The following is a 27,310-nucleotide window of genomic DNA, read 5'->3' as shown; positions in this document are numbered from 1 at the left end:
ATAAATCTTAAAAAAGAAAGAAAAAGAAACCTCCCAAGTGTTTGTAGCTGAAGTTATTTCTAGCCTTTCATCATTACCACAGGTGGATTTGGGGAATATCTTAAATGAAGGGAACCCTTTTTGCCATGGCAATTCTAACAATCTGGAGGCAGGTAAGAGGGTCAAGACTGAGGCCTTTGACACATCCTCCGAGGCACCTTGTCAGTGTGGTTTCCCCAATGGAAGAGCTACAGGAACTCTCGACTTGGGTGTGTCCATTTTTTACTCAACTAATATTTGCATTGATATCTCTTTCCCTGTGCATTTTGTCATCAGCATTCTTTCCTCTTTTCCTTCTCTTTCCCCTGAAACACATAAGACACATACTGCATCAGTGGCTCACCCTCAGCTGATGGGAGAACTAACTTCTAGCAATAAGGATAATGGCTTCACCCCATTAAAAGCTGCGGGAGGACTGTGGGAGCCTGCACACTGCTCCAGGCTCCCCTAACAGCCTCACACTCTACATCATATGTGCTGTGCCGACAGAGCTGCAAAAGACAGGAGCATTTTTAAGTCCCTGCTTCTTCTAAATGCAGCTTGTCACGTCTGAAAATTGGGAGACAGAGCTTGCTGCTTTACATTTGGCGGCTGCTACTCCAAGGATGGCCTGTGGCCCTGCAGCATCTGCAACACCTGGGAGCTCCTGAGAAATGCCGAGGGCCGCCTGGGTGGCTCAGCGGGTTCAGTGGCCGACTCCTGATCTCAGCTCAGGTCTTGCTCTCAGGGTCATGAGTTCAAGCCCCATGCTGGGCTCCATGCTGGGTGTGGAGGAAGGAAGGAGGGAAGGAAGGAAAGAGGGAGGGAGGGAGAGAAAAGAAAAAAGAAAAGAAAGAAGAAATGCCGAATCTCAGATCCCACACCAGAACTACAGTCAGAGTCCGCAGTTTAATAATACCCCCAAATGATTTCTATGCGCACTGAAATTTAAGAAGTACTGGTTTCTGGAACTTTATCACATTTATTCTGTTTTAGAAACAGTAATTGCTATAAGCCAAGCAATCCTAAAAACAGTAACTCACTCTTTCAAATAGTAATTCATTTCCCATTCTGAACAACCCCATTTATAATAATAGGCTGTATAGGAACTATTGTACCCCCATTGTACAGATCAGGAAACCTAGGGATGAAAGTGTTAAGTACTTGCCTAAAGTCACACAGCTTGTATATGATGGAGTCGGGATTAGAACTCCAGAATCCATTCTGTATGTCACGATTCTACACGGCCTGCCTCTTGGAGACATACAAGAAATAATTAGAACAGATATTAAAGGCTGGACGCTTTGCATCAGAAAAAAATACCCACAGCTGTTTACAACAGCAACTATTCTGGAAGCTACAGTTTACAGTAGAATCCCAAAGAGATCCTTTGCTCCAAAAGGATTCTTAATTCAGGAAGGGCTGCAAGAAGCTAAGCTTCTTTCCATCAGACAATCAGGCATCCAAGAATAGCAGGAGTGAGACCTTACTAAACAGAGGGCATACAACTAAATAAACAAAAATGATTACACTTTACTGATACATTTAAAAATGTTTTCAGTAATGAAGGTCAGTCTGAATGGTAAAGTAAAAAAGTTGAACGCACATGCATGAGAACCTTCCCCTGTTAATGTCCACACAGACATTAGAAAATGAGAGAAGTAAATAAGATTAAAAGTGGGTACTTTTCGGGTGCCTGGGTGGCTCAGTTGGTTAGGCGACTGCCTTTGGCTCAGGTCATGATCCCAGGGTCCTGGGATTGAGTCCCACATCGGGCTCCCAGCTCGGCGGGAGGCCTGCTTCTCCCTCTCCCACTCCCCCTGCTTGGGTTCCTGCTCTCGCTGTCTCTGTCTCTGTCAAATAAATAAATAAAATCTTTAAAAAAATAAAAAATAAAAGTGGGTACTTTTCTTGCTGGACTTGTCAAAGTCAGGTCAAAATATGTTAAAACTAGTTGCAGACCTGCCATAGAGCTAGGCCTCCGGCCTTCTGGAACTGTCCATGTGGTGATGTGACCTCAGCTGACCCAGCCATTCACCCACTTTCTACTTCTGGGCCTTGCCTCCTTTTATTTATTTTTTTTTTTTAAGATTTTATTTATTTATTTGACAGTGAGAGAGGGAACACAAGCAGAGGGAGCGGGGGAGGGAGAAGCAGGCTTTCCGCTGAGCAGGGAGCCCGACGTGGGGCTCGATCCCAGGACCCTGGGATCATGACCTGAGCCGAAGGCAGATGCTTAATGACTGAGCCACCCAGGCGCCCCCCTTGTGTCCTTTTAAAACACCTCACAGCTCTGATCTCAAATTTGGGCACAGACTTGGGTTTTCCTGGCTGCTTGTTTCACAATCTCCAGGACAGTACTCAGCAGAAACAGTAGGAAAAGCACCTCAGGCTGCACTCATTTCCTGAAGCCTCCAGAAAGTGGATTTTACCCAAGTCAAAACAACATCTTTAATATATTTGGAAATATCATTAACAGTGTTGGATAGCTATTAGCACAGAATCTTTGCATTTACTCAATCCTGAGTCCAGGTGGTGTGCACAAAGGATAAAGGGCAGTTACATCAGATCTTCTTCCCTAACAACTCCAGAAAAACCTAGAAACTTCTATAAAAGGGCACTTTTTATGTTTATGGAAATAAATTCCTTATGCAAATAAAAATAAATGTACTAGTGTGCCAGTTATGCAAAAATGCACCTTTTTGGTTTCATTCTAAGCAAAAGGGACTGCATTGATTCTTTCCACAAATATTTACTGAATACCTACAATGTGCCAGGTTACTGAGCTAGGACTGAGCATTCAGTGGTGAACAAAAACAGACACAGTCCCTGTTCTCATGGAGCTCGTGGTTGAGTGGGCCAGAAATACGTTAATCAAGCATTCCCACAAATAAACATATCATTACAAACTGAAATAAGTGCTCTGAAGGCAAGGAGGATGAGAGGGCCAAGGAAGGCTGAAAAGGTTGACCCTTGAGCTGAGCGCACAAGTTCAGCAATAGCAGGACGCATCCAGCTGCATGAGAATCAAAAGGAAATTGAGAGCAGAATGCATTGGAGAAACTGACATTCAAAGACTAGAGGGGCGCCTGGCTGGCTCAGTCAAGAGAACACGTGACTCTTGATCTCCGGGTCATGAGTTCAAGCCCCATGTTGGGTGTAGAGATTACTTAAATAAATAAAACTTGAAAAAAAGAAGAAGACTAAAGTGGTTGCTAGCCGGAGAGCCAGGAGGGGGTGGAACCATGCAGGGCCTTTGTTGGCCAAGTTGAGGTTTCTGTCTCACTTGGAGGGATTTAAGCAGGGGCTATATGAGCAGATTGGCATTTCAAAAAGAACTCTCAGGCTATAGTGTAGAGACTGGATTGGAGGAGGGCCTAAGGAAACACAGGAAGTCAGCTAGGAGTATTTCAGTACTCAAAGTTTAGAGAGAATTAGGGTGGGAGTAATAAAGATGGAAAATAATAGAACTTGGTGATGAAATGAATATGGGAGGTGATGAGGGTGTCAAGAATGATGCCAAGGTTTCTCCTGGCTTGTGTATGTGGGTGCACAGTGGTCACATTCACTGAGATAGCAAAGCTGGAAGATTAGATTCTGTGGTGAGACCATGAGTCCAATATTGGACCTGTGGAGTTTGAGATGTTTTAGAAATATCTGGTGGGCGATGATAGATAGGCAGTTGAGTTCCTTGGTTACTCAGGTCTGAGGCTCTGAAGAGAAGTCTGAGCTGGACATTTACTGGGGAACCACTGGTATCTACAAAGACAAGTGAAGCTGAAACAGGAGAGATGAGACATGAACACCTAGAGAGGAATGGAAAACTTGAGGCCTTGAGAAATCCTGGCCCTCAATAGTCAGGGAGAAGAGATGAGCCTGCAAATGAGATAGAAAAGGAGGGGAGCCACAGAGGTGGGGGAAAAGCAAGGAGGCTGTGGGTCATGGGAGCCCAGACAAGAGGGTGCTTCAAGAGGCCAACAATGGTCAACACAACCCATCACTGACAGGGGATACACGGCAAGGACTGAAAATACCCATTTTATTTACTGACAAGAAGGTCACTAGTGGACTTAGCACTGTTTCCATGGAGTGATAATATGGATCAATGAGGGGGACAGACGCAAGAACTGAATGGGCTGAGGAGTTTATGAGAAGTAAGAAAACGGACGGAGTACAATCTTCCAGAATTAAGCAGGAAATGCTCACTCAGACTAACCCAAAGGCCAACCAACCCAAAGGCCTTACAGTAATCTACAAGGTCGTAAAATCTGCCTCCTCACTTGTCTTTTACTGCTCTTCCCTTTCTCACTCCAGACACACTGACCTCCTTATTCTTTGAATGCACCAGCATCTATCTCATGGCTTTTGTATTTGCTGTTCCTTCAATCAGGAACCTTATTCCTCCTCATAAATAAATGACTATTCCTTAATTTTTCAGGTCTTTGCTCAAAAATTATTTTCTCAGTGAAGTCTCCCCTTATTACTCTATTTAATGCTAAAGTTAATCTCTCATACCTCTCTACTATTTGGTATTTCTCACCACCTGACAGGTCATATTTTGTTTTTGTGTTTACTATTTATCTCATTCTCCCACCCCTCACAGAAAGAATGTAAATTCCTTGAGGGCAGAGAATTTGGTCTATTTTGTTCATCTCTATATTCTCAGTGCTTAGAAGAGTGTATATCACATAGTAAGCACTTAATAAATATTGGTTGAATAAATATTTGAACAGACAAAAGAAGTAGCTTAAATATATATAATACCATCAGTTATCAACTAGAAAAAAATTTTCTTAAAAGCTCCATTCATGATAGCAAAAAAATTTGGAGGGTAAGATAGAAACAAAACAAGAAATAAGGCATAAATATGAGAAAAACCACTGAGTGACATTTCAAAAAATATTACGTAAATATAGAGACGTATAATCTCTCTTATGAAACAACTGGCTTACAAAGATATCAAGTCTTTCTAAATTAATTTTAAAATGTATCACAATTCCAGCTAAAGTTCAGTGGAATTTCGAAAGTTCTTTTGGGAGGAAAAAATGCCTGAAAATAGCCAAGATGGCTTTTTGGCAGGGGGAGAGGGGAAGGGTGTTGAGGATAGATGATGAAGGAAAGCAAATCTTATGAAATATTGAACAATATTATAAAGTAACAGTATTAATACAAGAACATGGAGATCAGTAAAAGAAAATGTAGGATCCACAATCAGATGTGAATATATATTTTTAAAGTCAGTACACAATAAAACGTGTATTTTCAAATCAATAGGGAAAGGATAGATTCATTAAATGGGATTAGGACAATTTACTAACCATTTAGGGGAAAAAATGATGTTTCCTTTCATGTAAACTATATGCACATAAATACATAGGGATTAGATATTTTAGTTACAAAATGAACCCATAAGATAGCTATAAGAAAATAATATCAATATTTATCTCCTGAGTTCATTAGAGCCTTAACATGGGCAAAAGTAAAAGAAGAAAGTGACAGATTTGGCTCCACAAAAATTTAAAGCTTACATTTTGCAAAAGATAACACAAACTTTAAAAGAAAGCAAAACTGAGAGAAAACATTTGCAACCTGACAAAAAATTAATGTCCCCAACATACAAAGACTTATTATAGGTCAAAAAGAAAAACAAATTCCCTAACAGAAAAAATGAGCATAGAAAAAATTCACATATTAGAAATACAGATAGTCAATAAATAAATGGAAAACATGTCCAAACTCACTAGGATTTGAATAATTGTAAAATTAACTCATATTATACCATCATTCAGATGTCAGATTGATGAAGATTAAAAATGGTAGTAAAGGGGCTCCTGGGCGGCGCAGCTGGGCATCTGACTCTTGGTTTTGGCTCAGGTCATGGTCTCCAGGTGGTAAGACTGAGTACCATGTCGGGCTCTGCACTCAGCACAGAGCCTGCTTAGGACTCTTTCTCCCTCTCCCTCTGCCTCTGCCTGGCCCCGGCCCCAACTGGCCCTGTGGACATGCATGCGTGCACACGCTCTCTCTCTCTCCCCCTCTAAAATAAATAAATCTTTTTTTAAAAAAGATAAAAAAGGTAATAACACTTAATGTTACTGAATATGTGAGGAAACAGGCACTTTTATAGATTGCTGATGGCAAAGTAAATTCTGGAAGGCAATTAGTAATACATTAACCCAGATATTAATGGAAGGGTTTATTAGTTTGCTAGGGCTGCCATAACAAAGTACCACAGACTGGGTGGTTTAAACAACAGAAATTTGCTTTTGCCCTCACAGTTCTGGAGACTGGAAGTGTCAGCAGGCTGGCTTCATTCTGAGGCCTCTCTCCTTGGCTTGTAGATGGCCGTTTTCTCCCTATGTCCTCACATGGGCTCCCTCTGTGCATGGATCTATGTCCTAATCGCTTCTTATAGGGACACCAGTTATATTGGATTAGGGCCTACCCCAAAGCCTCACTTAAACCTTATTTACCTCTTGAAAGACCCTATCTCCAAATATAGTCACAGTCTGAGGTACTGGGGGTTAGGACTTCAACATATGAATGGGGGGGCACAATTCAACCCATAACAGAAGGAGTTTTCAAAGATGCATATATAAGAATATTTACCACAACACTGCTTATACAAGAAAGTGTGATGGGCAGCCTTCTAAAGAGCTCCCAATGATCCCTGCCTCCTGGTTGTCACACCCTTGTGTGACCCCCTCCTCTTGAACGTCAGCTGGAAATAGTGACTTGCTTCTGAAGAATAGAATATGGCACAAGTGATGGTATGTCACATCTGAGACCAGGTTACAAAAGACTGACTTCTCTCTTGCTGGCACTCTCTCTCTGGCTTCTCATGTGTTTGCTCTGGTAAAGAGGAACACTTGGTAAGGAACTTGGTAAGGGTGGCCTCTGGTCAATAGTGAGCAAGGGACTGAGGCCCTCATCCAACAGCCCTCGAGGAACTGAATCCTGTCAGCAACCACTGCATGACCTTGGAAATGGATCCTGCCCAGTTGAAGATAACTCTGGCTCTAGCTGATACCTTGACTGCTGCCTTCTGAGAGTCCCTAAAACAAAGGACCCAACTAAGCTGTGCCTTGACTCGAGACGCATGAAACTGAGATGAGAAATATGTGTTGTTTTAAGCCACTGAGTTTTGGGGCAAGCAACAAATAACTAAGACAGAAAGTAAAATTAAATTTCTATAGAGAGGGGGCGCCTGGGTGGCTCAGTCGTTAAGCGTCTGCCTTCGGCTCAGGTCATGATCCCAGGGTCCTGGGATCGAGCCCCGCATCGGGCTCCCTGCTCCGCGGGAAGCCTGCTTCTCCCTCCCCCACTCCCCCTGCTTGTGTTCCCTCTCTCGCTGTGTCTCTCTCTGTCAAATAAATAAATAAAATTTAAAAAAAAATTTCTATAGAGAGATAACTAGCATAATATATCAAGTTTTATACACACACAAACCATGGAATAAATTTTAAATGGTGATACAAGATCTATATTTACATGGAAAGTTTATATGATACAGTTTGTGGAAAAAGCAGATTACAAAACAGCATGCATAGTAAAATCCCATTTACATAAACACATGAGTGTTCTAGGATGCTTTGGCATATAAGTCAAAAAGATACAACTCAAGCAGTCTTTAATAAAGAAATGTATTGGCTTATACAATAGGAAGTCTAGAGGCAGGGTGGGTTTCCGTGGTTCAGTCAGTATCATCAGGGCTCTAGCTTTTTCCATGCTGTTCCCTCCCTTCAATGTGTGGTCTTCATCCTAGTATTAATTTCCCTTTGGATCTGTGGGTGGCTGCTACTGATAATCAAGGACACTTGCATCCTCTTCAGGTCCATGTCCCACTTGGAAGGAAAGGAGAGAAGGAGTTGCTTCCAGAAACTCTACCAGAAGAATGTGGAAAACTTTTCCAGAAATCTCCAGAAAACTTTTTCTAGAGACTCATTAGTCCAAGTTGCCTCAAATGCCCATTCCTAACCCAACTGTTGCTAAGACGTTAGATCAGTCAGGCTTCCCCTTACATTTGGAAGCGGGACCCTGTGACACTGGGGTTTCTTGTAGGCAGAGTGGCTGCCTGCACTTCTGATAGGGATCTGCTGGGAAGAAGAGAAGTGAGGGTAGAGAGTGTGGGGGCAACTAATAATGGGCACTACATCCTATCTGTGTGTGCATCTCTTTGTGTGTTTACTATCTCAAGTGGATGAGATTAAGAATGATCTCATTTTCTTTATATTGTTCCTTATTGGATGATTTTTTTTTTTTTTGGCAATTAGGCTCAGGGGCTATGCAGCCCAATGTATTTAAACAATAATCTCCTTTCCATGAACTGTTTATATGGGTTCTACTTTAAGCTTACATGCTTCTATTTTATTGGGGGTGCAATCTCAGGGAAGCAAGAGTGAAGGGGAAAGCTAAGTGAGGAAAGAGTGGGGAGAACCAATATAAGGGGGTGCATAACCAAGCTGGCCACCGCTTTAAAACAGCTGGTTATTTGGTCTTACACAATGTCTCCAGAGAGGCCATTAGAAACGACTGCACTCAGAATAGTTTCTCAGGGAGAAGGAGGAGCAACTTATCAACTGGTTCCTCCCATCTCCTGTCTCTCACTGACTGCTGCCCCTCAGGGTGTGACCTCAACAACACCTCAGGCTGTGAACCTGACTCTTCAGGCAGCCACAAAGGAAACCAGGCCTCTGGAGGGTGGTCTCCCCTGGTCATCAGTGTTGCACTGGGCTCCTCAGTGTTGGGGGAGAGAGCAGGGAAGCAGAGAACAACGTGAGCAATCACTAGAGCCACCTGGCTGAAGTAAAGAAAGAGGCCATGATCAAGGAGGGGAAGTGAAGCTCAGTGGCCATTGTGGGCCTGGTCCCTTTTCCTTGCAACAAACTCAGCCTTGACTAGAACAATACCCTTCTATAAAGCCCAGTTGGTGGTTTTTCTCCTTTCCCGGAACCTTCCTAAGCACATTGCACTTTTCCTCATTTCTGGTCATGGGTGGACTTATTGCATAAGACCAAATACTCCTTGAGGGTGGGAGTTATAACACACCCATCTCTGTATTCCTCCGCGCATACAGTGGGCATTCAATGAATGCCTAAAAATAAAAATCGGGGTGCCTGGGTGGCCCAGTTGGTTAAGCGTCTGCCTTTGGCTCAGGTCATGATCTCAGGGTCCTGGGATCGAGTCCCGCAGTGGGCTCCCTGCTCAGGGGGGAGTCTGCTTCTCCCTCTCCCTCTGCGCCCTGTTTGTGCTCTCTCTCTCATACACACACTCTCTCTCTCTCAAGTAAATAAATAAAATCTTTGAAAAATTAAATTAAATTAAATTAAAATTAAAATCAATATTCTTAAATTCACTCTCCTATGATTGTTTTCAGAGGCTCTGAGTACTGAAGATTCACAAGGAAATCTAGAAAGTGACAAACCACTGTGAATAGTAACTCTTCCTTCAAGGGAACCTGTATTTTATATCAGAATAGGGAGGGGGCTTTAACAAATTACCTTACAAGATCAAAAGACAATATCCTTTGCAATTTCCTCATCCCATGTTATTTCTCAGATGGTAATTCTGGAAGCATGGAAGCATACAGTTAGACAGGTTAACATCGGCATAGGAGTTTTTCTCTATTTTGGGAATGAAAAAAATGAAAATTCTATCTTGTGAGTGTGGAAGCAGCAATATAATTTTATCTTCAAGTAGTAATAATCCATCAGTTCATTCATTCAACACTGACTTAGCATCTACGTACATAGCATCTATGTACAAGGGATGGTGTTGGGTGGTATGAGAGATATAAAGGCACAGTTGTCCCATTCACGAAGCTTATAATCTGGTAGGCAGAGTTAAATTGAAATTACTATAATACAAGTTATGACTGGGCATATTCCCTTATTTTTATTCTATCATTACTTTAAAATGTTAGTTTACTGCAAATACCTAGTAACCACAGAGGAATAGGCTCAGAAAAGTGGTCTATAAAATATTAATTTGAAAATCTTCTCTTTCTAAACTTTTATATACCTTGAGAGAGTCAAGATAGAACCATGTGGACAGCTGTCTATCAACTTTTTAGTAACAACTAGGACACAAAAGTAAGAATAGTTTTTAAGTTCACTTCATCTCATAACCAGTACTTAGGAACAGACAAAAAAACCCAACCAACAGTTCATTGCTTTTGAAAACACTACCTACTAGGTGGTATTAAAGGCTATTGGATGAGAACAGCTACTACTGTAGAGAAACTATGGATTCATCAGGGTTAGCTCATAAACAAACACCAGTTGCCCAATAGAGACTAATGTAAGCAGCATGAATATGCTGCCACCAAAATCCTGAGCTGCGACCTAGAGACTACAAAATAAAGGTATTTCAGTCCTGGAAAAGTTGTTAAAATTATTTTACAGAAGAAGTAACTGATTGGAGAGGCTTGTGTAACTTGCCTAACATCACATGACTAGTTGGCAGCAGGGGCCTTGAATCCCCACCATACTGATATGTTAGATTAGGTAAAATGCACACAAAATGCATTTTCAAATATAAATTCCTCAGCTTCTTCTGAACTGGACAGATCCTGAAGAATCTTTTTCTAAAAATTCTAAAGTGTTTGAAATTACTATTACCCAATGAACACTTTTATCTATTTATTCAGTTTCTATTAAATGCTGGGCGCTGAGGTTACAAAGACAAAAGGCAAAAAAAAGTGTAGTCTCTGTCTTAAGTATATTAAGTATGGAGAGGCAGCAAATGGAAACAGTGAAAATATGAAATGTAAGCAGTGCTGGCCTAGGAGTTTGTGTAAGATCTCGAGGCATGAGGGAAGTCTCCAGAGAAAGAGCTCCATGAGAACACAGTCTAGAAAAAAATAAGAAGGTGCTCATCGGGTAGACGATGGGGAGAGAAGGGCACTTACAGAAGGAGCTGTGTGTGCGAAGCATGATGCTTGGAACAGCTGGGCAGGCACGCTGGAGGGGGGGACTGTGGCAGATCATGCTAGACAGAGATATAGTCACTGTGCCAGATGACCAAGGGCCTTAAATTAAAAGTCTTTAGAAGGAGTCCGAACTTATCCAAAAGAAATGGACAATGGTTGAAGGATTTTAAGAAGAGCTTCCTGCTCAGTTACAGAAAAATGTTTGTGAAAAATGACTTTGGCGTCCACATAGAGAGGCCTGGATGGGCTGAGCTTACAAGTTAGGACACTAGGACAATAACTGTGATTAAGAATAAAGGAACTTAGGGAACCAAGAAGGTGGAAGAGGATAAGCAGCACTGATTTCACTCTGCTTATAATAAATATAAAACTGCCATCACACTTTTTAGAAGAATAACTACTTCCCTAACAGTGTCCTCACATTGATTTTCATCCTGTTTATTACCATGAAATAAACTTAGGTTAGCACTCTATAGTACATAAAATTGTCATAGTAACACCCTTACTGAAATGAGATGTTCTGTTAAATTTGTTATTTCCCAGAAAGAAGTTCTGAATTTTTGTAAATAAGTGAAAAACTCTGACATTTAAAGGAAATGCAGCCACATTTTTACACAAATGCTGCCCTTCACCCCACCTATTTTCTTAACTCCTTCATCTGTATCACAAATTTGCATATACTGATGTTTTAAACAATAGACAACAGGTGTAATCAATGGTGCCTGCCATTATGTTAAATAGATGCCCAATTAACACCAACATCAAGTCTAAAATAAAATGCATTTTAAGTATCTTCTACATCTACATTAGTTGTTGTGAATGTTAAAAAAAATAATAATAAACACAAAGCTCATCTATCTAGAATTTTCCAAGCACAAGTGTTACAACTAAATATTCAACTGAGGGCTACACTTAAACTCAACTAACATCTGTCCCATCAGATAGACACATGTAATGCTTATTGGTCAATCTAGAAATGTGCTTGTTTACATTCTAACTTCATTAGGAATCCAAATGTTTGAAAAATGAGTAAGTCCAGGAGTCCTTACCCAGGCCTGCTGACCCAACTTTTTTTCTCCCATCAGGTAATCAGCAATAATCAATGGCATGAATTTAGGAATTACTCATTTACATATTTAAACTGACATTTTGAAATGACAATGAGAAGCTGACAATTAACTGTTCTCTAAGGAAATGCCCTTTCTCTCCATATGGTTTCTACTCTGGGACTAACACTTAAAAGAGATTTTCAATTTGCAGAACAACAGAGAGTCTCCCCAGCTGAGACTCCCGTGGAACTTCATTTAGAATGTAAATGCATCACCTTCTGTACCAAATATTTAAATGCCATTCCCATTTACGCTAAGAAGCCAGTTATAAAATGAAAATTCACCCTCACCATAGGCCTTGGGTAAATTAAACAGTAAAGAAACGTAAGGCTTTGGGGAAAATGCATTTTTTTGTGTTAGCTTGGCAGCATGTATGATGGAAAAGGCCCTCAAGTAGGACCACAGATTCATCCTTCCCCCAGAGGCTTTGTTATCGTGGCTCCTTGTCTTAAAATAGAGATATTAATTCCTGTTGCAAGGATGACATGAGATAATGTGTAGATTAATTGATTATAAACTAAAGGCTTCCATAAACATATGCCATTATTTAGACATTCACTAATATACTGAACTCAAAATAAAAGGACTGTAAAATAAAAATGTAGCCTAGGGGAAAAAACAAAAATACCCTGAAAAAATAAAGTTACTAAAAACGCATGTGAACAAATTGATCTGTATATTCAATTCAATCCCTATCAAAAAATCCCAGCTGCTTGGGTTGAAGAAATTGACAAGCTTATTCTAAAATCTGTATGGGAATTCAAAGGACTAAGAATAGCCAAAAAATCTTGAAAAAAAGAAGAACCAAGTGGAAGGATTCACACTTTCTGATTTCAAGACTTACGACAAAGCAACAGTAATCAAGACAGTGTAGGACTGGTATAAGAGTAGGCATATATATCAACGGAAAAGAACTGAAAGTCCAAAAATAAACCCTCACATTTATAGTCAACTGATTTTTGACAAAGTTGCCAAGAAAATGGGATAAGAATAGTGTTTTCAACAAATGGTGCTAGGACAACTGGATATCCATGTGCGAAAGAATGAACCTGGACCCCTTCTTCACATCATACACAAATATTAACTCAAAATGGATCATAGACCTAAATGTAGGAACTAAAACTATAAAACTCTTAGAAGAAAACATAGGTGACCTTGGGTTAGACAAAGCCTCCTTGGATATGTCACCAAAACACAAGCAACAAAAGGTCACATAATATATGATTCCATTTGCATGAAATGTCCATAGTAGGCAAATCTATAGAGGCAGAAAGTAAATTAATGGTTGCTTAGGGCTGGAAAGTTTGGGGAAAGATGGAAGAATACTGCTAAAGGGTACAGGGCTTCTTTCTGAGGTAATAAAAATGTTCTAAAATTGATTATGATGGTGGTTGCAAAATCGTGAATATACCAAAAACAAAAAGCAAAACAACAACAAAAAAACCACACACATTGAATTGTTCTATCTATCTATCTATCTATCTATCTATCTATCTATCTATCTATCTATCTATTTTTAAGTAGGCTCCACACCCAGCCTGGAGCCCAACACAGGCCTTGAATTCATGACCCTGAGATCAAGACCTAAGCTGAGCTCAAGAGCCGATGCTAACCCACTGAGCCACCCAGGCGCCCCGAATTGTACACTTTAAATGGGCAGATTGTATAGTATGCAAGTTATATCTCAATAAAGCTGTTAGAAAATATGTGAAAGACACACATGTGAAAAGCAACACTGAATAGAGGTCATTTGAGAACCAGAGACATCAGTTGATGTTCGGTTCTTACTAACTGTGGAAACTTGAGCAAATAACAATATCTCTTAGCCTGTTTTTCTCGTCTTTAAATTGAATATAATAATAATTCTCTTTTCAAAGGGGCTATTGTGAGTAGTAACTGAGGTCATGTATATAAGGTGTTGGCTTAGCATACAGGTTAGCACACAGCACTCAATAATGTTAGCTGGTTTTTTCTTAAGATTTTATTTATTTGTCTATTTACTTCTTTATTTGAGAGAGAGAGAGCATGCATAAGCAGGAGGGGCAGATGGGGAGGAAGAGGGAGAAGGAATCTGAAGCAGACTCCACACTGAGCATGGAGCCTGACTCGGGGCTCAAACCACGAGATCATGACCTGAGCCGAAACCAAGAGTCAGATGCTCAAATGACTGAGCCACCCAGGTGCCCCAATAATGTTAGCTGTTTAAAAATATATATATGTGGGCCTTGGCTGTAGGTAGTAGCTTAAAAATGGTATGATATTGCTGTAAATGTTATTATAAAATTATTTATTTGTAAACTTAATTAAACAGTGTTTCCAAATAGGGAGGCTCACTTGAAGACATAGAAAAAGAAAAATCAAGACTCCACTTGAGGTCTTTAGATAACCACAGAGGCTAGATTTACTTTCCTACCTAAAACAACTAGAAATCCAGGCAAAATATAAGAAATAATAATTTCCAGACATTATATAACAGACAGCACAAGACTAGAATCCCTGAGTAAAGGTAAACCAGCAAGAGGAGCCTACAATTATACCAACCTACTGCCTGCAGACAGTTTACAGGCTGCAGAACAGGAGAGGGAATCCAACATAACCCAGTGGTTCCACTGAGCTGAGATAGAGAACAAAGTTCAGCAAATTCAAGGTGGATAGAATTTGTGGTGCAGAGAGAAGATGAGGGAATGCCTCAGAAAGAGGGAGCTCCAGAGATCTGCAGAGGCTAAATTAGCCCTAGGCTGAAGGTTAATCTGATCCTGCATAACAAAGCTCAAAGGCAAGCTCCCAAAAGATCCAAAGACAAGTGCAGAACAAAGTAAAGGAATACAACAAAAGCCAGAACTCAACAAGTTATAACATCCTGCCTCCAATAAAAAATTATCAGGCATGCAAAGAAACAGAACTATGTTCCATAACCAGTAGAAAAAGTAATCAATAGAAACAGACCCAGAAATGACAGAAATGATGGAATTAGCAGACAAGGAAGTTAAAGTAGCTATTATAAATACGTTCCATATATTCAAAGGAACTTCTTGAAATGAAAAATACAATGAAATATGAATGAGATTAATAGCAGCCTAGAGGGGCGCCTGGGTGGCTCAGTCGTTAAGCGTCTGCCTTCGGCTCAGGTCATGATCCCAGGGTCCTGGGATCGAGCCCCGCATCGGGCTCCCTGCTCCGCGGGAAGCCTGCTTCTCCCTCTCCCACTCCCCCTGCTTGTGTTCCCTCTCTCGCTCTCTCTCTCTCTGTCAAATAAATAAATAAAATCTTTAAAAAAAAAAAATAGCAGCCTAGACACTGCAGAAAAGACCAGAAAATTTGAAGATATAACAACAGATACTATCCAAATGGAAACATAGAAAGAAAAAAAAGATGGGGAAAAAATTAAGAGAGGCTCAATGACAAGTGGGCAAATATCAAGCAATCTAATACATGCATAATTGGAGTCCCAAAAAGAAATTAGAGAAGGGACAGAAAAGATGTTTGAAAAAGGGGTGCCTGGGTGGCTCAGTCGGTTAAGCAGCTGCCTTCGGCTCAGGTCACGATCCCTGGGTCCTGGGATCGAGCCCCACGTCTGGCTCCCTGCTCAGTGGAGAGCCTGCTTCTCCTTCTCTCTCTGCCTGCCTCTCTGCCTACTTGTGCTTTCTCTCTCTGTGTCAAATAAATAAATAAAATCTTTAAAAAAAAAAAAAGATGTTTGAAAAAAATAATGGCTGGTTAATTTCCAAATTTGATGAAAACTAAATCTACAGACTCAAGAATTTCAACAAACCCCAAGCAGGAGAAAGCAGATGAGTGTTTTATCATCTCACTTTACAGGTAAGGAAACTAAGACAGAGGCAGGTACTGGTACCAAGTCACATAACTACTTAGTAGCAGATCCGAGGTGAACCCAGCTTTCCTGACTCAGATCCAGTGCCCTGTCCACTATGTTGCAGAGGAATAACATGATATGACTTACTCTTTAGTAGGTCACCTGGCTGCAGTATGCATAATCTGAGTGTGTGGAGGGTTGAGGGGGCCAGGGCAGAAGGAGGAGCCTGTTGTACTAATCTCAGTGTGAGATGGGTGTGGACCTAAAGTAGAATGGTGATGAGAAACTGTCAGAAGCTATATTTTAAAAGCAGAATTGGTGAGTTTGCTGATGGATTGAATGTACTCTTAGAAAAGAGAAGAATGCATGATGACTTTATTTTTTGACTTGAGCCTCTAGCAAGGGAATAGCCACTTACTGTAATGGAGAAAACTGAGGGAAGAAGAGTTGGGGAAAAGAGTCAGGAATTTTGTTTTATAAATTTGAGATATCTTCAGACATGCAAGTCAAATATGCAGTTACTGCACATACCTGCCTTAAATTCAAGGAAGAGGTTGTGGTCAGTGATATGGAAAGATCATAAATGTGGTAGACAAATGATTCGTGTTTGGGAAGCGCTACGCTAGATGATTCTTAAGAGTCTTTAGATACAAAGAATGTGTGATGCAATAACCAGGAAATACTATATATCCGAATGGGCTCTTCTGAATGATTAGGTACCAAATTTGTCGCATTCAAAATTCTCTCCCTCGTATTAGTTATAATGGATTTCATTTTTACCCTCACTTAGGTTCCATTTATGCTTTTCTGAGTGACATTACAATTTGATTATAGCTTTGAGGCTTTCAGTATTACTCAGTTTCTTCAAAATTTGGCTTTGGTTGTGCTGTTCTTTGAATATCACCAAAGGCTCTCTTTTAAAAATTGTGTTCCAGACTTACCACCTCTAAGAATAATCTTTATGTCCTGGGAATCTACCTGGCCATGAGACAAGGAATCTAGAAGTCATAGTCTTTCTACTCCATTTAACTTTTGTTCAAGTGTCTCCTGTAACTTTTAAAGCCAAATGAGTCCTCTCTCTAGCTTCCCCAAACCAGATTTCTGCTAACTGCCCAGGGGAAGAATAATAGAGTCTGTTTACTATGTAAATCTGTAATTCTTTAGTTAAACACTACAGTGTCCTCTTGTAGTTACTTTCCTTGTCTAAAGAAGATGAAGCAAAATGTTTGCAAAGCAATTCTAGTTCATACATTTCATTGATAATTCCAGTTTAGATTCACTCTTTAATAATACAGTACATGGAACCATGAAGGTGTTTATTCTAGCATTACATAAAATACCGTATTTCAAACTTCTAAGATGCATAGTGAATTAATATTGTGAAATCTGAAGGTTTCTTATAATTCTGTTGGCCTGGCACTGACATAGTAACCACTGCGTGTGCAGCGTGAATCACGTTGTCATTCCTGGTAACATGACTAGATAACTCTCAATGCTTCCTTAAGAATACAAGTTCTGGCTATTGTCGGAGAATCTTCCATCTACACGATCTGGTAAGACCAGAAGTACCAACATCAATGATTACAGAAAGATGTCAGTCTCTTAAACAATCCTACAGAAAAGAGTTCGCCTCCTTTAAAGAAATGCTGCATCTCTGAATATTTTGATGTCATTGAGGCCGATACTGGGTGCTGAGACCCAACATCAATACTCTGAACCAAAAAGTGATTTGGAAGGCTTGCACTTTAAATGTGAAGAAATCTTAGGATTATTTTGAACAATCTGATCAGGCTGTTTTCCTTTTTTATGTATGCACAGCAGTAAAATATGATTAAAATCTATGACTAAAGAAGCTTAAGGCAGAACTTTCAATAAAAATAAGATTAAAAATCTATCCAATGATATGTATCTTATCATAGTGTGACTGGTACAGAAAACAATGGTGTGTCCCAATCTATAGCATCTTCGATTTAATGAAATTCCAAAGCAAATAATTGGAAACAATCTAAATGTCTGACAATAGAAGAATACTTAAATAAATTAAATAAATAATGGAATATTATAATTACAAATCACATTTTCCAATCGTTTTTATTTTGGTGACAGCTTTATTGAGATATAATCCACATGCCATAAAATTCACCCATGTGAAGTGTATGATCCAATGGTTTTTTGTATATTCATAGAGTTGTGCAACTATCACTATAATCAACTTTAGAAGATTTTCATCACTTCGGGCGCCTGGGTGGTTCAGTTGGTTAAGCGACTGCCTTCGGCTCAGGTCATGATCCCGGAGTCCCGGGATCAAGTCCCGCATCGGGCTCCCTGCTCGGCAGAGAGTCTGCTTCTCCCTCTGACCCTCTTCCCTCTCATGCTCTCTGTCTCTCATTCTCTCTGTCTCAAATAAATAAATAAAATCTTAAAAAAAAAAAAAAAAGATTTTCATCACTTCAAAAAGAAATCCCGTACACTTCAGCTATCATCCTTTAATCCCATTTTCCCCAGCCCTAAAGCAACCACTAATCTACTTTCTGTCTCTATAAATTTGTATATTCTAGACATTTCATATAAATAGAATTATAGAATATGTAGTTTTTTGTGACTGGACCCTTTTACTTAGCATAATACTTTCAAGGCTCATCCATGTTGTAGCATGTTTCAGAGTAGTTCATTCCTTTTTATGACTGAATAATATTCCATTGTACGGCTATACCACATCTTGTCTATTCATCAGTTGATGGGCATTTGGGTTAATTACATCTTTGACTATTATGAATAAAGTTGCTGTGAATGTTCATGTACAAGTTTGTGTGAGGACATATGTCTTCAGTTCTCTTGCATATATACCTAGAAGCAGAGTTGTTGGAATATATGTTAATTCTATGTTTAAGTTTATGAGGATCTACTAGACTATTTTCCAAAGTGGCTGCACCTTTTTACATTCCTATCAGCATTGTATGAGGATTCTGGTTTCTCCACATCCTTGCTAACACTTGTTATTATCTGACTTTGATTATGGCCATTCTACTGGATGTATGGTAGTGTCTCACTGTAGTTTCCCATCCAAGTACTAACCACGCCCGACCCTGCTTATCTTCCGAGATCAGATGAGAGTGGGTGTGTTCAGGGTGGTATGGCCGTAGACTATCTCACTGTAGTTTCGATTTGCATTTCCCTAGTGGCTAATGATGATGAGCACCTTTTTATGTGCTTATTGGCCATCTGCATATCTTCTTTGAAGAAAAGTCTATTCGGATCCTTTGTCCATTTTTAATTGGTTTATCTTTTTATTATTGAGATGAAAGAGTTCTTTATATAATCTAGATGCAAATCCTTTGTTAAGTATATGATTTGTAAATATTTTTTCCCATTCTTTGGGTTGTCTTTCACTTTTCTGATGGTGTCCTTTGAAGCACAAGTTTTAAAAATTTTTATTAGCCAAATTTATCTATTTTTTTCTTTTGTAGTCTATGTTTTGGTGTCATATACAAGAATCTATTGCCAAATCCAAGGTGACAAAGATTTTATCCTATGTTTTCTTCTAAGAGTTTAATAGTTTTAGCTCTTAACATTCAAGTTTTTGATCCATTTGAGTTAATTTTTGTATATGAGGAATGTAAGGAATACATACATTTTGTATATGATGAATGTATACATTTTTGTATGTGAAGAAAGTGTCCAAGTTCACTCTTCCCCTTGTGGCTATGCAGTTGTCCCAGCCCCATTTGTTGAAAAGTCAATTCTTTCCACATTTCACCCTTGATGTTGAAACCCTTGTCTTCATGCTCTTATTGAAAATAAATTCACTATAGACACATGGTTTGTTTCTGGACTCTCAGTCCTATTTCATTGATCTATAGGTCTATCATTTTGCCAATACCACACTGTCTTGATGACTGTTGCTTTGCAGTAAGTTTTGAAATTGGGAAGTGTGAATCCTCCACCTTAATTCTTCTTTTTCAAGATTGTTTTGACTATTCTGGATCCCTTGAATTTCCATATTAATTTTAGGATTAAATTATCAATTTCTGCACACAATGGCAGCTTGGATTTTGAGAGAGTTTGCATTAAATCTGTGGATGAACTTTGGGGAGCACCGCTATCATAACAATATTAAATCTTCCTATCTATGAACAGGGGATGTCTTTCCTTTTATCCAATCATTTTTTTAAGGGGGAAAGAAGCATTTTTTCAAATTTATTTGTGAGAGAGATGGAGAGAGCATGAGCAGGGGTGGGGGGCAGAGGGAGAGAGAGAAAATCTCAGGCAGATTCTCCGCTGAGCAGGGAACCCGATGCAGGGCTCGATCCCAGGACCCTGGGATCATGACCTGAGCCAAAGGCAGACGCTTAACTGACTGAGCCACCCAGGCGCCCCTATCCAGTCATTTTTAATATACTAGAGGAATGAGATGATGTAGCTATGTCCCCAGGAAAACAGAAATGATATTCCTTGGTTATGGGATAATTGGTAATTTTTATTTTTAAACATTTCTGCATTTTCCAATTTTTCAACAAGAATATCTTTTATATAACCAGAAAGAAGTTATTCTTTTAATATTTTATTTATTTATTTATTTACTTGACAGAGAGAGAGAGCGCACAGCAGGGGGAGTAGGAGGGGCAGCAGAGGGAGAGGGAGGGGAGCCCAATGCAGGGCTCAATCCCAGGACCCTGGGATCATCATGACCTGAGCCAAAGGTGGGCGCTTAGCCGACTGAGTCACCCGGGCACCCAGGTCATGATCCCAGGTCCCAGGATTGAGCCCCATATCAGGCTCCCTACTCAGCGGGGAGACTGCTCCTCCCTCTGTCCCTTACCCCTCTCTCACTCTCTCTCTCAAATAAATATTTTTTTTTAAAAAAGGAAAATATTCTTTAATAAAATACACTCACATTTAAAGTACTTTATAAACATGGAATATGCTTGGAAATGAAAATGGTTGAAAGATTTTTCAAAATACCTGAACATACCAGTGTTTATACTCGGCCATTTCTTCATCAGAATTTACTGATTGAATACTTTAAGGCCAATACTGTGCTAGATCCTAAATGTACTGTTTTTTTGTCTATTTGCTTGGTTTTTTTTGTTTTTAAGTAGGCTCCACACCCAGCATGCAATCTGAGATCAAGCCCCGAGCTGAAATCAAGAGTCAGATGCTTAACCCACTGAGCCACCCAGGCACCCCTGAGTGTACTATTTTAACAAAATAAACATGATTCCTACGCTCATGAAGCTACATTTAGTGGGAGACTGACAATAAACAGGCAAACAAAATAGAAAATAGAAGTGCAATTACAGATTGTAAAGAGTACTATGGCAGAAAGCCCCTGGTACTATGACAGCGAATAATGGTGGGGAAGAGCTAACTCACTTTGATATAGTGGTCAGGGAAGCTCTCTCTAAGGTACCAATGTTTGCGCTGAGGCTTGGCTACTTGATATAAAGGCAAATGTTGGTTTTTGGTATCTGTCAAATATTCAAGTTTCTTAAACTTAATGTTTAAACTTAAGTTTAAACTTAATGCTCAGTTTCTTAAACTGAAAGGTAAAAATAGGAAGCTTTAAAATTCCAAAGGGAAATTAATTTCAACACATAGAGTAACCCCACCACCTCCTATACCATGGTAAATGGGGTCCAAAAAATTCAATACTATAAAATGTGGGGTTAAGTGATCATAAAGTTAATGAAATGCACCAGAAGAGCCTGCTGTGGTCCCACTATACAGTCCCAACTCTACTCCGTCCAAGCCGCAGTTTGGCTCCACCTAAGAGTAGTTGTCTGTTCCAGTTTAACTATCCATGGGGATGATTCTGGGGCCTGGGGGAAGGTTGGGAGTTCCTGGACCAAGGCAGCAATTCTAGAAATCTCCAGTGAGCTGGTGCCTTTTTTGTCAGCCTGCTGGGGAAGTATGGGCCAAGAGAATACTGAAGATTCAAAGCCCTACCCTTTCTCTCCGTCTTTCTGAGGTTGTGTGCCCTGACATGTCCCCTCCTGGTCTCAGTCTATCTTCCACTAGCCTCCCTCCAAACATGAGATCTCCAGCCCACTCCTGTTTGAGAATAAGAGTTAAGCAAAGGACCAAAGCCAAAATAACTGAATGAGGATTACCATGGAAGTTTTATTATAGGTTTGGTTGCTACTTGCCTCCTCAATATCCATTCCCTGCTCTTAGTAACAGAACTTAGATTTTGTTTAGGAGGCAATGTGACTAATCGAATTACATGCTTCCTTGAACTCTACTGCAAGAACACTACTGCATGGTAAGGTGATGGAGTTTAACCAATAAGATTTCAATTAAGGGATTTGGGAAAGCTCGACTTTAATGATATGGGCACTATTCATTTCAGCTTCCTTTTATACCTTCCTCCTTGGAACCTGGACATGAGGCTGGAAATAGAGCGATCGCTTTAAGACTAGGAGATAACCATGAGGATGAATGTTTTATATGAAGAATAGTGATGCAGAAAGATGGAAGGAAGCTGGGCATTGACACCATTGTGGAATGGCGGTCCCAGCCTGAATGAACCACCTCCAGACCTCTAGGTGAGAAAGTCCATCTTTGACTGTCCCGTTAGTTTTCCATTATATATAGCCAACTGAAATCCTAACAGATACAGTGGTATATCATGAGCATAAACTTAACACCTTTTAAAGAATCCAAGATTTTTAAGGTTTTAGTGTAGAAAGTCCAACTCTCATGATTATAAAAGAGAAAATTCACAGCACTCCACTCCTTATCACCCATTGTAGAGTGGTCAGGAAAGGTCATTAAACAAAAGCACAAAGCAGCAGCTCCAGAGAGGGAGACATTTAATGCCGCTTATCTTCATTAACCTCATTTCCCAAGCCGTATCAAATAAACATATATTCCAGGTAAAACTGTGCTTGCTCTGTAAACATACTTCTAGAGACGTTCCTCGGTTCCTCCTTGCAAGGAGATTGCTATCCCTGAACTCCTCCTAAATGCAAATTTTTCACAGCATAAAATGACTTCCGAAGCAACTCTGCCCACAGGTAAAGTTATGGCTTAGGGTGCATTATTGCACATACCACCTTTCAACTTTCACACAGATGTATTAAAGTGATATGGCTCAAGGAATGATAGTTTTTTCTACTTTTGCCTTAGCAGGCTTCTACTCTAATCTGAAATCTCCTGTTTACTAACACACCCTTACACACAATGCCTCATCCTCCAAAACAAAGTCCTCAGATTATGCCTACAGAATTCATTATTCTTCAGGGCAGATACAGCCAGCATTCAAAATAATATGAACATTTGTACAGAAAGTGTAGTTCAGATAAAGCAACATATTAATAGGCCAAATCAAAGGAAGGAAAGGAGAGAATTCTGCTAGTTTTCTGTATGTACCCTTGCCCATGTGAAATTAAATTCTTTGTGCATCCTAATGTGAACAATGTAGAGTGGTTTTATTATCACAAATAAGATAATGGGCATTCAAGTAGGCTATTCAAGCAGGGAAAAAAATCTAAACTATATGATGAAATTTTTCATCACAGAACCCAAAAAGGGAAGACTTCCAGATGAAAATCCATATGGAGTCAACCAGAATTACATTTTTTTTTCATTTCAGAATAGAATTACTCCATAAAGTTTTCTGATATCTTTCTAATGTTTCCCAATGAAACTCTAGAAAAGTAATAAAATTCAGTCAAGAGTCATCATAACTGAATTGAGTCCCAAATAAGTTATTTTTTTAATTGTCAAAATCTTACATGTCAAATTACCTGTTTTAGAGATCTTTTAAAAAAAATTGGGGGGGCAGGATTCCCTACTTTTTTTTTCTCTGAGTAGGCAAGGACAATCAGCAGGAGGCAGCCTGGGATTTTCAGAGATCTTTACTATCATCAAGACAAAGGCTAAACTAACATGTAATATACAATTTAGGTGGCCTTCCTAGAAGGCAATTCAAATTTCAGCGTGGAAGGTCTTCCGTGCCCCGTGTCAACTCTTCAAAGAAGCATACCATAAAACATTACAAGTGCCTTCTTCACCATCTGTGTGTGATAAGTGATTAAAATGTGGGCAGAATTATTTTGCCAAGCCCTGCGGCTTGAAGCCACAACACAGCCCCCACAGGGAATCTAGAAGCAAACACACTGAGGGTTCTAAGTGGTCTCGCAGAAGCGCCCTCACACCCCACTGGAGACTCACCTGGTTAGCTTGCCCAGCGGAGGTAGGGAGTCGGGTCTATATATTCCAGACTCACCTCTAAACCCCCAGTTTGTGCCTGCGTGCTTGGTTTCCCTCAGGCTAACAGGTTTAAATCAGTACTGGGTGGCAAGCTATGTCATTCTGTGGGTTCCGCAGTTTGGAACATAGGGGCTCTGCAGCACCCGAAAGTTCTTTGCAGCCTGTTTTCATGCCCAAACTCTGTCACTGAGAGAGCATCCCTATCCTGGTCCAGTCGCGGGGCTGTCCATTGAACAGCCGGACGGATCGCTGCCCGGTGCGATAGCATCTCACCCAGGAGCCGGAGGCTGCAGGGCAGCCCCTCCTACCTGGGACAAGTGGCCAGAACCCGTTTCAGCAGAGGCATGAACGCTCCAAGACCCGGAGAGGACTCGCATCCGAAAGAGATGTCTCCCAACGCCCAGACAAAGACAGCGCTGGGAAAAGTTGGACCAACTAGCACCACCAGAAGGCGAGCGGCTCAGCCCCTCGGCCTTGGTGGCCGAGCCGGCGACGCGTTCTCAGAGTCGCAGCCAACTTTTCCCGTGAGCTTCTGAGCAACTTGCTGGAAGTTGGGGCGAGGGGGCAGAGGAGGGGTCAAGGGCAGCGCGGAGAGGGTGGTTGTGCCCCAGCCGGTTTCGCGTACCTCCCCAGTACCTGCTAATGTATCCGTCCCCGTCGCCGTCGCACGTCTGGAAGAGGCGCCGCATCCGCTCCTCCTCGCCAGTGCTGGACGTGTCGCTGCTGCTGCTGCCGCCGCTGCTGCCACAGCCGCTGGCGCTCCCCGCCGCCGCCGCAGCCGCCATCATGCGCCGGCTGCCTGCTCCGGAGGAGGAGGACGCGCGACCGCTGGAGGAATCCGCGAGGCGCAAAAGCGGCTCGCAGCCCCGAACCTGCCTGACAACGGAGCATGCCCAGTGGCCGCCGGGGCGCTCCGGGCGCGGGATTCCAGCTCTCCGGGTTTTGCCCGGGCTGGGAAGATGGGTTCTCTGCAATCGCCGGAGTAGGCACCTTAATGGAGAGGGAGGAGGGGAAGGTGGATCGTGGAGTTGGGGAGCCAAAGATGCCGAGGGGACGCCAGGGGACGCGAAGGGTGGCAGAGTACACAGGAGGTCCCCTGGAAGGGTGTCAGCTCCGCGTATCCGACCACTACGCGGACCCCTGACACTTGGGGACTCAGGCAGAGGCGAGTGTGCTCCCGGCAGAACTCCTCCAACTGCCAGGAGTCGTGGATTTCTTTTCAGGAGAAAGATAAACACTCCCGTTTTGCAAACTCAAAGCGATACTCCTGGTCTCAGTCTGCAAGACTGCGCTGGATTCTGTACCTATAACCCACAAATGAGACCCGGAATGGCGGGGGATTTGTGCATTTTTAACACCTGTCAAGAAATCTGAACCTCCTTAGCTCCGACTGGTCTTCCACACTGTACTGTAAACAATCTGCTCTCCGGTGTGGCATTGTGCACGTTTGATCCATTTCTGGAAACGGCTCCTGACCTGACGTCACTACTATTTGACCCAACAGTTTTAATAACATCAAGAGCGAACATAATAGATGGTCTCATTTCACTGCAGACCTGAAAGATGTCTCTATTATTATCAACCCTATGTTTTAGGAGGTAGGTAACTACTTCATAGGGTATCTTGGCAATAAGATAGTATATAATGCACTTAAGCCAATGTCTTGATACCTACTAAGTACTCAGTAAATGTTAGCTCTCATTATCCCCAATTTACAGATAAGAAAACCAAGGCCCCCAGACCTGCTTAAAATTCCAGGCTCAGTAAGTGTCAGGGCAGAGGCAAGCCCAGGCAGGCAGTCTCACTCCAAAGCAGGAGGCCTTAAACACAACAGTATCCTTCCACCACAGCAGAAAGGGAACCACAATGAACCAATTTGTGGTTTAGGGAATGACTCATTATTCTGTCCCAGACTTTCTGTCAGAGGTCTGAAAATTCCTGTGGTAGTTCTAAAAACACATCTGCAGATTCTTTGGTGCACCTCTCATCAAGAGACAGAGTCTGTTTGCCTCCCCCTTGAACCTGAGGGGGCCTTTATGAATATTCTCTTAACTTCTGAGGCCAGGCTAGAAAAGACACTATAGATTCCATTTGGCTCTCTCGCTTGGGACAAGGACCTCGAAAGCCCTGAACTACCTTGAAAGAAATTTGTCCACGCTAAGCTGCCATGCTGGAGAGACCATGTAAAGACAGAAAGAGATGCCCAAGGAACCTCAGCTGTTCGAGCCTTCCCAGCCCAGGTGCCAGACCCCAGTGAATGAGAGAACCTTCAGATGATTCTAGACCCTGAACAAAAATTGTCCAACTGAGCCCAGACAACCCCCAAAGATACAATGGCAATAATAAAAGGATTGTTGTGGTTTTAAACCACTAAGTTTTGAGGTCATTTGTCATGCAGCAATAAAACCAGAAGACGTCCATATGTCTTGAAACTATGCCAGGTCAGAAGGAAGCTGTTTTTGCTCTCTTCTCTCCCCTCTCTGCCCCATCCACCCCTTCCTACTTCAGTTCTTTTTAAATCTGTAAGTTCCCAGGACTTCAGGGCACTTATGATTCATACAATGAATAGGATGTCATCTTAGAAATATTCTGTCAAGGGACGTTTGGGTGGCTCAGTTGGTTAAGCGCCTGCCTTCAGCTCAGGTCATGATCCCAGGGTCCTGGGATCGAGCCCCATGTCCAGCTCCCTGTTTAGTGCAGAGCCTGCTTCTCCCACTCCCTCTGCCTGCTGCTCTGCCTACTTGTGCTCTCTATCTCTCTGTAAATAAATAAAATCTTAAAAAAAAAAGAAGAAAAATTCTGTCAATATATCCAATAGTATTTGCTTAAAAGATGCTACTGTCAACATAAATATTCTTGCCTACAATAGAACAAGGACCAATGTTGAAGCTTCTAAAAAATATTTAGAATCTTTATTTTTCTAATTTTTCATAGAATAAAATTTTTATTACTGTCTGACAGTATAGCCAGACAGGAATTGTTACCCTTAAATCCTCCTAGACCTAAATTGATGGTTTGGGTGTAAAAAAGAAAAGAAAAGAAAAGGAAAGGAAAGAAAAGAAAGGGAAGGGAAAGGGAAAGGGAAGGGAAAGGGAAAGGGAAAGGAAGGGAAAGGAAGGGAAAGGAAAGGAAAGAAAGAAAGAAAGAAAGAAGTTTTTCTAAATACATATGTATGGAGGGTCTGGAAACTCAAATGATTTTCCAGGATTCAAGTATATCTCTTCA

At 41.1% G+C, this 27,310-nt stretch overlaps 1 protein-coding gene across 3 annotated transcripts in view; it reads right to left on the bottom strand.

Moving 5' to 3' along the window:
- Positions 1–24,893, bottom strand: part of MCC (MCC regulator of Wnt signaling pathway) — a 397,697-nt gene extending 372,804 nt beyond the window's left edge. Inside the window, exon 1 of one of the 3 annotated variants that reach the window (XM_081826454.1) lies at positions 24,722–24,893. In XM_081826454.1, coding sequence (XP_081682580.1) covers positions 24,722–24,873 — 152 coding nt within the window. In that variant the 5' untranslated portion in view covers positions 24,874–24,893. Of the gene's footprint in view, positions 1–24,710 lie in introns of all 3 variants that reach the window. The other 2 variants (XM_081826455.1, XM_081826456.1) reach the window with 2 other exon arrangements.
- Between the last annotated feature and the right edge of the window lie 2,417 nt (positions 24,894–27,310).

Source organism: Leptonychotes weddellii, chromosome 7 (assembly GCF_054177405.1).
Source record: "Leptonychotes weddellii isolate Sample4059 chromosome 7, ASM5417740v2, whole genome shotgun sequence".
Taxonomy (NCBI): domain Eukaryota; kingdom Metazoa; phylum Chordata; class Mammalia; order Carnivora; family Phocidae; genus Leptonychotes; species Leptonychotes weddellii.
The sequence above is the reverse complement of the archived record's forward strand: the minus strand, read 5'-3'. Positions and strand labels throughout refer to the sequence as shown.